The sequence below is a fragment of the Cydia splendana genome, chromosome 14 (genome assembly GCF_910591565.1).
Source record: "Cydia splendana chromosome 14, ilCydSple1.2, whole genome shotgun sequence".
In the NCBI taxonomy this organism is placed as follows: domain Eukaryota; kingdom Metazoa; phylum Arthropoda; class Insecta; order Lepidoptera; family Tortricidae; genus Cydia; species Cydia splendana.
Window position 1 is genome coordinate 5,381,841 of NC_085973.1, and position 12,367 is coordinate 5,394,207.

Here is a 12,367-nt window from a genome sequence, read left to right on the forward strand (position 1 = left end):
ACTAACCCTCGTAGTAGACCATTACTTAATTTAGAAACAAGCGAGAACCGTACATCAGAAGTGGGATCATACCGTATTAACTCCAAGCAGCAACATATCCATTAACATAGTGGCCGCATCCTCCACGCTCAAAGGCTCGTTCACAATCATCGCGGTCGCCACCGACTCCATACCTAGAATATGGCGTACTGTTATAAAACATTTGCTATGTCGATCTTACTTATTTATAAACTTACCTTTCTTGAAGGAGTCGTCGCCGCTGCTGGCTTCTCTCGCTTGTAATACGTGCTTACCAATCAAACTAGAGGAATAAAGAAAAAGTAAGTAATTGTATAAAATATAAAGATATTAATATTATAAGGGTAAGTAATAAATATTGCCAAACAATTTGATCCGTTCGATCTTATGAATATAGTTTTAGGTAGGTATTGTATATGTTGTTAATAGTTATAGTCGTTATAGATACACATGTTTGCCAACTTTCGTAGTACCTAATATAAACAAATCTTACTTATCTATAACATCACAATGCTTCCTTAGCGAATACCAGGCAGGGGTAGTAAACAGTTTCCACATGTGGAACCCCGACTCGCACTTAATTATGGCGTCGCTGGCCTTTTCCAAACTATTGTAGAGCCATGATGCGTCGTTCTGGCTGTGTATTATATTCGTCTCCAACATGTTGAACTTTTGCGCAAATAATATCAAGCCTAAAAAGATAAAGAAAAGCTTGCCTAACAGTAGGTATTACCTAATTGCCAATCTCAACGAATATTATAGGATGTCAGAGTAGTGAGGTAGGCAAGTGTTAAAATTTTGCATAGACACATAGTCGCCATCTGGCTCTGGCGGTCTAGCATAAGTTGCGTTCTCGCGCGCGAGTCCATACTACTATTATTTATTCTGTGGCCATACTTGGGAGTCGCCCGCGAGAACGCATGCTAGACCGACTGAGAGGTGCTGAAAAATATCTGAACGTTGCACTTTAGCGTCTTGATCTAGTCAACTCGTGACTGCTGCTCGACGCAACGTTGGCGCAGCGACGCCGTTTTCCATAGCGCTGACTAGACGCCGACGCTCAAAAGACGCACTAGTGGCTCTAATAACGAATACGAAAGTTCTGTACCGATTTGGATGAGACAAATAGAAAGCTTAAGATTAACCGGCGACTTTTTTTAAACCCACCTTAGGGGCAGAGAATGGTGGCAACACATACCTAATTCGCTGCAGCAGACGTAAAGCCCCCTCCAGACTGCGCGTGAATGGCGGAGTAGATTTCGCTGTCTGCGAAAATCGACTCCACACTCGCGTTCGCGGCTTCGCGCACGAGTGTGGAGGAGGCTTCAGGTCAGGACTGTCAGGAGCAGAGTCCCGGCACAACTAGTAAAACAGAACTTTAACCTTGGTTAAAGGAAATGACGTTACATACCCATACAATCATACGACCATTTATGCAGTTCCTTGTACAGATCCGTCTTCAATTCGTCCTGATGATTCCTCTGCGTGTAAATCTTTCTCGTCAGAACGTCACACACTTCGCTTAGGCTCTGCATGTTTTGAGACACTGTTGTATGCAGAGGCGTGCATACTAGGGACCTTCGGTGGGCCCAGTCTTCACCTTTCCTGCAAAAAAGAGGGGTAAAAGAGTAGGGGTATTTAGGTAACTAAAACTTAGTAAACTTCAGTCGCAGTGGGCAAAGTACATTTCTTGTAAAACCACTGGCCATTGGCTAGGCTTTCAGCGTGGGACCCCAACGAGGTGAAGCGATAATCTGGCCAAAATGAAAAGAGGTTGATGCTTAGGGCAGCGCACGATTCTTCATTGTAGAGTGTACGTGTTTACTTATCTGATCTGAGGGCCTACCGCGAACCACGTTTGACGTGTTGCCTCCCTGTCACACTTGCGTACGAATTCACAAGTGCTACAGAGCGACAACACGACGAAACACCCACTTTCTGCGCCTACATTTTTTTTTTAATTTGCCGCCTTTTTCTACTGACAGTATAAGCTTTGTTTTTATATTTCAGATTGCCCTAATTTATCCTACCAATCTGTCATATTAACATCTGGAATAAAAGAAACAGACATTAATTTAATAGTAAGTACCTATAACAAGGAGTTAAATACTAACATAGAATACAGTCCTAAAATAGTGTTCTTCTCGATGCGGTACTTATCAAGCGAGTCAAGCGCCGACCTCACTGGGTATTCGCCCTCCATAGAGAAGACCTTCTGTATGTGTTCAGGGTGGTTCAAGAACACGATGTCGGCCCCCACGGGGCTTACGAAACGAACCACCGGACCGTACTCGTCGAAAAGTGCGGACATGTTTGTGAAAGGGTTTTTCAGGTTTATATAGTTACCTAAAAAAAATAACGGTACTAAGAGAGGTCTAAGGTCAGGTGCTAAAGCCCTTCACCGACAGCATGCAAACATTTTAGGCAAATAGCACACTACACTTAATATATTACACTTAATTAATATATATTGATAGTTGATGTTTTACTTATGTTAAATGCTAAGGTCACAAGCCCCGCAGTCAACTGTGTTCCAATCTGGAAAGAATATTGACGCATGTTGGAAAAATATTTCAAAGCCTTAGGCCCCGGTACGTGATCGAAGGACAAAACTTCAGTATTCCTTTCAGTAGTCCTTGATACGACCATAGGAACAACTCGTGGAGCTGGATATATATCCGTAACCGTCTCATTAGCTGAATCTATCTGGATTTCACGACTGTCTAATTTATTCGGCATTTCTTGAGCCTTCACTGATTGCATCCGTACAAACGACGAATATATTTTCTTCTGATGTAGGTTGAACATTATGTTCGTTTGAACACCTCTCAATTTATTTAGCAACATTTTAGTAAATTTTAGTTTTGAAACAGAAATATTTATCTATGTTTTCAGACTGAAACAAGACCCAAGTTGACATTGGAATGCAAACAAAAGAATGTGAATATCATTCGAATCTTGGCGCCATCTTTATCTGTCTATGGTTCGTCGTCACTCTGCTTAAATTTGATATACACGTGAAGGCCCTACATTTGTAGTAGTTTTTTGATTTTGAATAATGGCAATATTATTTTAAAACATATCAAAGGCGTATTTACGGAATGCTTAAAATGAAACGTGTTTTTTATGTGTTTATCAATCTCAATGAATTTTTAAATAAATACAATGCAATAAGTAAAATATAATTATATACTTTTGTTGATAAAACAATTCTAATATAATCTATTATTAAATTAATGAGTTGCATAGAAAAAAAAATCAATATTTTTATAATATTCTTTGCCTTTACGTTTGGCTTTAAGGGTCTAAAAAAACTCTTCAGTAACACGATTGTTCGGAGAGTAGTAGATGGCGGGAGTGATCTCCGTGTGATATAACTGTGTTAGATTAGTTTTTAAATTTTTAGTGTATATTATAGAATAGTTATAAAAATGACTAGGTAAATGTGCTATCAAAGTGTGAAGATGTTTACTCCATCATATATCTTTGTCACCCTATAGATAAGAGATTTTGGTTTGGAATAGGTATGTCTGACTTCTATCCCTCATATTTGCTATAAAAGATTACCTTTGCCTTTTCAGAGCTAAAATAGAACTAGGCGATGTGACGCCTCACAATATAAAACAACTAAAAAAGCTAAACACAGTTGTATTCCCCGTGTCATACAACGATAAGTTCTATAAGGATGTATTGGAGGCAGGTGAATTGGCCAAGCTAGTTTACTACAATGATATTGTGGTGGGCGCAGTTTGCTGTAGGATAGACACATCGGAGAACTCCCGGAGATTGTACATAATGACGCTAGGGTGCCTGTACCCATACAGAAGATTGGGCATTGGGACTCTCATGGTGGAACATGTGCTCAAATATGTTGAACAAGAGGGCAATTTTGACAGCATTTTCTTGTAAGTACACTAAATTCAAGCTAAATTTGCATTTAAAAACAACAAGTAGTAAACCAATTCATATTGGTCCGGAAGGAAGCATACTATGCTGTGTCTGAAGCAACTAAGAATGTCTTATAGCATAATTGAAGGTTATGTTTGTATGTATTATAGAGATTAGTACTACACCTACATAACCTTAACTTATACATATTGATCTGTTTTATTTATAGTGAGAAATCAATAATATTGTAATGCTTTCTTTCATTTGGTTGGTTATTTCTGTCCCCTGTTAAATTTAGCTGTCAGGGAAATGTCAGGCTTCAAGGATTCTCAAGTGTGGAACAAATAAAATAAGAATAAACTTCATCATTATTTCTCAGCAATCTCACAGATTCTTCAAATCTATAATAGGCTTAGCTTGAATTTTGTTCATAATATGTGCCATTGAAATCAACTTTATCGACAACCGACAATGTGATACTTTTTGGTTGAAAACGTCACATATCATGACTATAATCTCTTACACACATCTAGATTTTTCTAAAAAACTTACTTACTTTTTCAGACATGTCCAAGTAAACAATGAGGGTGCAATAGATTTTTATAAGAAATTTGGCTTTGAAATTGTGGAGACAAAAGAGCACTACTACAAGAGGATAGAGCCGGCAGACGCACATGTGTTACAGAAGACTATTAGACAACCTCAGAGCGCTCCCCTGTCCAATGGTACTGTGCCACACGCCAAGACAAACGGGCATGACTGAGCTAGAATGTGAAACTCGGTATGTACAAAAAGCTCTGAAATTTCCATTATATGATGAAAATAGTGCTATGACAGGCTTCTAACAGTTGAATTATTACTAAATGTTGCATATTTATTTGTTTCTTTATGGTTTTGTGGCAGTTGAAAACTACAACTGTACTTTTCAGTACTGAGGGCCATGGTAATATCTATACCTGGCTATGTTACCAATTCTCCATGTGAAGCTAGCAGTGTTTACTGTACTTGTTTGGTTACAATCACGGTTGTGTCACAATATCTGTTCAATATTTGGTTTCTCTATTTAAAAAAAAAATATTTTATTGAGTTAGCATATATGTAATCAAATTTTCTGGACAAGTATTTTATTCCTGTGAGAATTATATATTGCTTGGGAATTTGAAGGTTATATAATAACATCTAATAATAATTTAACTGGCAGAAGTATTTGCTACTTGATACAGAGCAAGAAATCATCATAGAAAGAATAACTGGTCATAATTGTGAAGCCAAGTGATACAACATTTGTATAAAACATAAGTCACTCACTAAGTATACATACAGTCATAAATTAATGTTAAGCCAAAGGCCTACAAATGTAACTTTGCCTGTGTGTGGAACCATTAAGACAGGTGTAAATCATAAAATTTTAACTAGCCTTTACAAAAACATTGCCAGCCGCAAAGCGTCAACTTTCGACCCGCTGCCCTTAATAAAATACCTGCTTTCCGGCTCCGTCAAACAGAAAAATAGTATACACACCTCGGCCAGTGAATAAGAAAGCTTCAGATCACATGTAATTGCTGGCTGAAGCAAATCCAAGGAGGACATCTCGTCAGGTGACAAGCAAAACTCACTAATTACTAAAAAATAATTAAACAAAAATCAACCTTATATTAGTACTAATATGGTTCACTATGGCTATGAACTTGTGGTGGTAATTAGTGAGTTTTGCTTATCACCTGACGATCTCTTAGTTTACTGCCCTAGGTATGTAATATACTATATTTAGGCTATGTATAGGTACAATACTGTACATAGGTAGCACTTAAATGTATGTGGCTTATCCCAATAAGGTCTTGTACCCAATATTTTTCTCTAGTTTAATAACAATTATTTTTGTTAGAGATCTTTTTTTTTTCAAACTTTTTTCTCTGTGTGTGTAGTTTATTTCTTGTGTATTTGTGTAAATGTACAAAACAACCAACATAATTTATTCAATTTTTTACCTAAATTATAAGGAAATACATACATACATTTTGATAATTAAATAATCTTTTAATATAGTAAACATAAAAAGGCTAGTTCAATTTTACTGATTATAGGACTTAAGTTTTAGCATAATATGAAATTTCTTACTAGCAATATGTAAAAAAAAATGCTAACTACATAGTCAGTCTAAAAAAAATGTTTTAGCATTGTGTACAATTTAATAATGGTATTAACTTATTACTCAATTAGGGTGTTTTTTGACCCCTACAGAAACTTTAAATTCCAGGTATTTTTATGTAAAAAACTAAATAGAATGTCTCAGGTTGTCTGTCAAAGGTTGCTAATGCCTTTTCTGGCCTCTTTTGGATTGAGCTAACTTCATGACTTCATATAATATTCGAATATTTAATATTTATTGGCATCCACAAGAAAATAGGGTAACAGTTTCATGGCAAAGTTACGCTGTTGGTTGCAATATATGTAATAGATGGACTTAAGTATGTGGTTGTGGAATTTGAGGCCATAAAACAATAGATATGACTGAATACTTCTCTAATATCAATGTCATATATTGTACAGAACACATTATTGATAAGTTCAAGCATGTTGTTGATCTAATGTTTGCAATTTAGAGTTAATAGTGACTGTTAAGGTGGAATGTTTGATATAACTTTATTTTTCATAATATTACATTGCTTAATGTTTGATATTATATCACATCCAGCGAAATGCTATACAGGTTATATATGATCGCAGATCACATCATTGCAAAGTGCTGACATAACAACTAGGGGATGTAAAATTGTAAACCGGTTTTTAATTGTATGGAAAAACCGGTTTACATTCCTTAATAACAACTTTTATGATACAAATAAAAAATACTGTTGCTCATTAAGTACCTATATCAAACAAAATTTGTACAAAATGTTACATTATGTCAATATTATGTTATATCAAACTTTGGCACCCTATTAAAACCATTGCAGTTGTAATTAAGTTTTCATAATTCGAATGTGTATAAAATATAGGTTATTCTTGGCTCTAGGCATTCTTTTAACTAAACTGATGGCATACAAGTGTACATTTCGAAATACTTAAAATTTAAGTAAGTTTATGGTATAAGGAGTTTCCATTTTGGTACCCAATAGTGTCCCTTAATCAAGGATCAGGATTTACCTCGCAATATTGTTTTATCTTAATGCATTTGTACCGGGAACATACCTTGATATTATGTAAGTAACAAAACACGATCTTATTAAAAAAAAAATATTTTTTTAGTTTTTACTTGCACAGCATAGGAATGATGTTCATTAATTTTAATCCCTTGTTGATTTGTTTTGAAATTTTTGCTCTGTTAAACATTACTGATTTTAAACGTGATGAAATTTTAAAGTGTCTGTAAATTATTTTATACTGGTTAAACATGTTTACCAAAAAGTCAATTTACCTATCTGAATAATGGATGTCTGTTCTGTAACCTATTTGTTGGATATCATGTTCACTACTACCTTAGGATTAGTGTAATAAACCTGATTAACATATCTTTGGGGTTTTATTTATTGCAATAAGTACAAGTTGTTCATATAGGTGACATACATGTCGTCAGATGACAACCAAAAGTCACTAATTGCATAAAAAGAATTAAACAGAAATCTACCTTGTTCTGTTACATCAACGGTTATCCCTCCTAACCCTCCAATGGGCATCAGGCCATAGGTTAGCTAATTGAGGTTTGTAGCAGTTGTAGCGCGTTTATGTATACCGCCACATGTCTGTTCCATAAGTCGTAAACCAAGTACCCAAGTTGTTTTAATGTATTAAAAAGTAGCAATCAAGTAAGCTAAAATCACGTGGAATGGTCTACTTTTTTTATACTTACCACGTCGGACCGTCGGTGGCAAACAAGCATACGGCCCGTCTGATGGTAAGTAGTCACCGTAGCCTATTATACGCCTGCAGCTTCAGAGGTGTTACATGCGCGTTGCCGACCCATAAACACCCTTTTTTGAAGAACCCCATATTGTAGCCACTCGAGAAAACCTCGGCAGGGAGCTCATTCCACAGCCGGAGCGTCCGCAGGAGGAAAATTCCTCTTAAACCGCATAGTGCGGGGCCTTTTAGGTTCTAGGGTGTGAGGATGGACACCCTGCCGACGGCGAGCGGTGCGGTGAACAAGTCTTCGGAGCACAGCCCATTGTAACAAGCGGTAGAAGAACCACACAAGAACGCAAAGTGTCTCCCGCTTGTGAGTTTCGGATCGTCAACGATTCGTACAGCGCGCCTTTGGACCGAGTCGAAGGGCCCAAGCTGATATCCAGGTATATAGTGCTCCTACCCAAAGGTGACAACAGACCTATATACCTACTCCATATATATATATAGTCAGATGACAACCAAAACTCACTAATATTATATTGTGGTGTAACATGCGATTTACTTGGGGTAAAATATCTGGGAGACCGAGCTTTGCTCGGAAAACATATAAAAACTCAAAAATGCGCGTTTTCCCAGAGATATAGACCCCGCTAGATCGATTTATCGCCCCCGAAAACCCCCATATAGCAAATTTAATCGAAATCGTTAGAGCAGTTTCCGAGATCCCCGAAATATATATATAAATAAATAAACAAGAATTGCTTGTTTAAAGGTTTTAGATAGATAGATATACGGATGGGGAACATTACATAATAAAACAAATATAGGTAGTTAGCGTTAATTTATATTCGAAATACTTTTGAGTTTATTGTTGTTAGCATAAGACATCGTATGATATCAGTGACTAGTTTTCTACTTTGGACTTAACAGCTTGGTCATAAACTATTTCAATTATTTTATAATAATTAATTATTTCAATCATTTCCTTGTTAAGGCCGGTGTTTGTTTAAAATTTTATATTGGGTTCATTTCGATACAATGAATAGGTATCTGTAGTCAACAATATCGCTTAGTAATTTTATTCTACAAAAATATCGTTAAATAGTTTTTCACAATCTCATACATAAACAAATATAATACAATTATTGTGTATTCTTATTATATTCGTGCACAGAATACTGACAATAATGCTTTCAAAGCAGCTATTCACTATCACAGATATTGTTAAATATTGCATTGACATTTCAATAATTTCCACGGAACAGTAAATATGACATTTAAAGCAATTAATTTTAACAACGAACAATAATTAAAGTACCGTATACGTACTTATGACAAAGTTAAATAACTTATCAGTAACTTACGCTAATGAAATCATGCGGAGATTTACGTAAAATATTAGTATAAAAATAACACAAAATTTTAGTTAGATACATAAAACAACTCCCAATTAGATTTGAAAAAGACAATTTTAAAATAATTTAATTTAATCAGAACCCTTTGAGCACCTCGAACACACTCTTTTAAAACTTGATCCAGAGCTATCCTTTGACCGTCCCAGTCGGCCATAGCCGACATAGGTTACAGTATAAAATGAACCTTAATACAACCCTATAAAGTGTACTATCGTATGTTATATGACATAGTAGTGGCGGTCAAAAGGTATATACCTAACTATAGGTGCCCAAGTTTTAATCGCAAATCCGTCTGCCAGAACCGATTCGAGTTAAATGTTGAGACAGTCCCAAAATAATAAATGATTTAAAGTAATATTACATGTACTTATTTCCACTACGTAATTACGTATATTCGTACTAGACAGAATAAACATAAAAATGCTCTTTTCAGTTCGCACTCGAAGTCCAATGAAGCCAAATTCTGCTTCCTCATCGTCATTACTTTGAAAAAATCTCGTATCGCGCACTGCTACTCAAATTTAAAACGCAGTAACTCTGTATGTATCCTATACATAGTTACCACATTTTTCTTTTGATTGATAAAACAAGATACGAGTTTTTTTCAAAGTAGTCACGTCATACCCCGATCCACGGTTATCGTGTTCGAACTGTACTATTAAATTAACTACAAGGACTCTAGCAGAGATTCTAAGGCAAAGGAAGTAAATATGGATTAACAGAGTATTGTTTTTCTTTTCAATCGATATGTTTGATCAATATGGGCTCTGGCTCTCAATCAATAATTTTCATAAAATAATCGAAGGCCTTCAATAGGTACATGTACTTTCCACTAACACTGAGTATTTTATTTATCAGCCCGATATATTTATTAGGTATAGTATTCACCCTAATTTTACCTTGAGATCGGTTCATTTAACCCTTAAAAGCATGGTGTATGAGCCTATCAATATATTGAACCTAAGAAAAAAAAAACAAATCGATTGTCTTTTGATATGATTGCCGGAAAAAACAAGTCATATTAAGTGCTTTTTTGGCATAATGACGGCAATTTTAGGACAAATATATACATTTAAGGGTTAAACAGTCTAAGCAGCATATCTTGTTCGAAGCCTCAGTATTTCTTACATCAGTTACATCATTGAAATTGTTCACAAACCATCTTAGGTAATTTTGTTCGAGAAAACTTTATCAAAAATATTGAGCATTTCAAGGTTTACTTTACCAACTACAATACATATTCAAATCCAGAATCCATAGGAAAGAAAAGGTTCAAACACTTACAAATTAATTTAACTATCCAATAAAAAATATAAAATCCTCAAACTTGAAACGATAAGTTTTAAAACTTTGTCTTTCACCGCAATGCACGATGATTCGGGCCGCTACGCCATATAGGGTTTAAAAGTTTCAAGTATTCGAATATGATTCGATAATTGTATGCATTTCGGAAAACAACTAAATGAAACTACTTTTTTAAAACTTCACATTATAAATAGTTCCTTGAGAAAACCTGTGCATCATATCAAATCCTCCATATTCGATAATAACCCGTGACGAGTTTACCGTACGTGGCGAAGACCCGGCGTAGCGCATTGACGCTATATCGCATCATGTGCAGTGAAAAGGTTAATAACAATAATAACATCACGACATCACATGTATCTTCTTACACAGTTCCGGAGACTCAGTGACTACATTTGATAAAATATTAAAAGAACACTGAAAATAAATTAGAATATTTATAGTACAGTCGCCATCAGATATATCGGAGCGGCCAAGGTGCTCACAAATATCGGAACACGCCTCTATTGTCAGGGCGTTAGAGCGCGTGTTCAGATATTGTGAACACCTTGGCCGCTCCGATATATCTGATGGCGACTGTACCTAAAAGAGTTGCCAAATCCTTAAGGCGTTTAAAATCACTGCTTAGGATGGTATTCCATATATCCAATTTCTTTGTCCAATGTGCATTGCGTCTCACTCTCTTATTATGCAAAATGTGAGACGCATATAAACATTGGACCAAAAAATTGGACAGACAGGTGGAATACTACCCTTAGTTAACTCTAAAAGCTCCAATAGACAATGCGAGAACTCTCATGCGAATTTAGTTACATTGCCAACTACTGTACAACCACGGGTGTGTTTGTGTCCCGGACTGAGTACTAGGGCCAAAAAGTGTAACCGAAAGAGAAGTCAAACTAGAGGATGGCATCTCGTTTTCGTCCTTAGACAAAAATGCCAACATAACTTAAATCAATGTCATTATTACAACTAATAGTGCAAGTGAGTCACAGTCGAACCGTTCTTCGTGATAATTCAATTTTGATTAATAAAAAAAAAGTAACAGAACTAACCGGATTCTATATAAATCCGTGGGTAGAATATATTCAACCGTTCGATAAAATACAACAATGTTCTCGCACTGTCTATATGAGCCTTAGGGGCTGTCCATAAATTACGTCATCGATTTTTGACCCCCCCCCCCCTATAATCATCCAAAAATCATGCTTCAAATGACCCCATTTCCTCCTACTTCATGCTACCGTCATCCGATGTCCAGACCCCCCCCCCCCTAATTTGAAATGACGTAATTTATGAATAGCCCCTTAATACTGTGCAGCGTTTGATAAAAAGTATTTTTTACAATTGATATTTACAATACTTACAATTAGTTGTGATTTGATCATTTTACACATATTTTAAAGCACTTTGAATGTGTGGGAATGCAATAAACAAACTTTAAGCGGGTTTTTAATACACAACAATGTATATTTACAAACAATAGTTTAGATACGACTGAGAAAAAAGATAAATTGACGTCGATAAAAAGATCGATAGAGTCGGACCAAGAAAAGTCTGCAGCTGATTTGATATCCCACGCAGGGCAAGTGTTATTTTAAACGTCAAATTTCTATAAAATTGTGACGTATAAATAACACTTGCACTGCGTGGGCTATCAAATCCGCTGCAGACTTTTCTTGGTCCGACTCTAGTATGGGTCATTTGGCATGAATTTGATGAGCAAATTATATAATTCATATGAATACATACAACAGGCGCGATTTAATTTACATGTCGCTCAAAGTACCATTTCAACGCAATAAGTTGACCAATCGTCAACCTTATCGTAAAGACATAAGGCTGGTATTCCACCTGTCCAATTTCTTTGTCCAATGTGTATTTTGTCTCATATT

The 12,367-nt window shown here is 35.9% G+C and overlaps 2 protein-coding genes across 3 annotated transcripts in view; one reads left to right on the forward strand and one right to left on the reverse strand.

The window, feature by feature from the left end:
• LOC134797105 (probable cytochrome P450 301a1, mitochondrial) overlaps positions 1 to 3,074 on the reverse strand; it is a 308,099-nt gene extending 305,025 nt beyond the window's left edge. Inside the window, exons 1-6 of one of the 2 annotated variants that reach the window (XM_063769335.1) lie at positions 2,508 to 3,074; positions 2,133 to 2,364; positions 1,430 to 1,623; positions 512 to 710; positions 237 to 301; positions 73 to 173 (exon numbers count right to left, since the gene is read on the reverse strand). In XM_063769335.1, coding sequence (XP_063625405.1) covers positions 73 to 173; positions 237 to 301; positions 512 to 710; positions 1,430 to 1,623; positions 2,133 to 2,364; positions 2,508 to 2,865 — 1,149 coding nt within the window. In that variant the 5' untranslated portion in view covers positions 2,866 to 3,074. Of the gene's footprint in view, positions 1 to 72; positions 189 to 236; positions 302 to 511; positions 711 to 1,429; positions 1,624 to 2,132; positions 2,365 to 2,507 lie in introns of both variants that reach the window. The other variant, XM_063769334.1, reaches the window with a different exon arrangement.
• A 239-nt stretch (positions 3,075 to 3,313) lies between these two features.
• LOC134797119 (probable N-acetyltransferase san) lies at positions 3,314 to 5,312 on the forward strand. The gene is made up of 3 exons (XM_063769355.1): positions 3,314 to 3,457; positions 3,600 to 3,923; positions 4,471 to 5,312. Exons 1-3 carry the CDS (start codon positions 3,450 to 3,452, stop codon positions 4,667 to 4,669), a joined length of 531 nt encoding a protein of 176 aa, XP_063625425.1. The 5' UTR covers positions 3,314 to 3,449; the 3' UTR covers positions 4,670 to 5,312.
• The last annotated feature ends 7,055 nt before the right edge of the window (positions 5,313 to 12,367 follow it).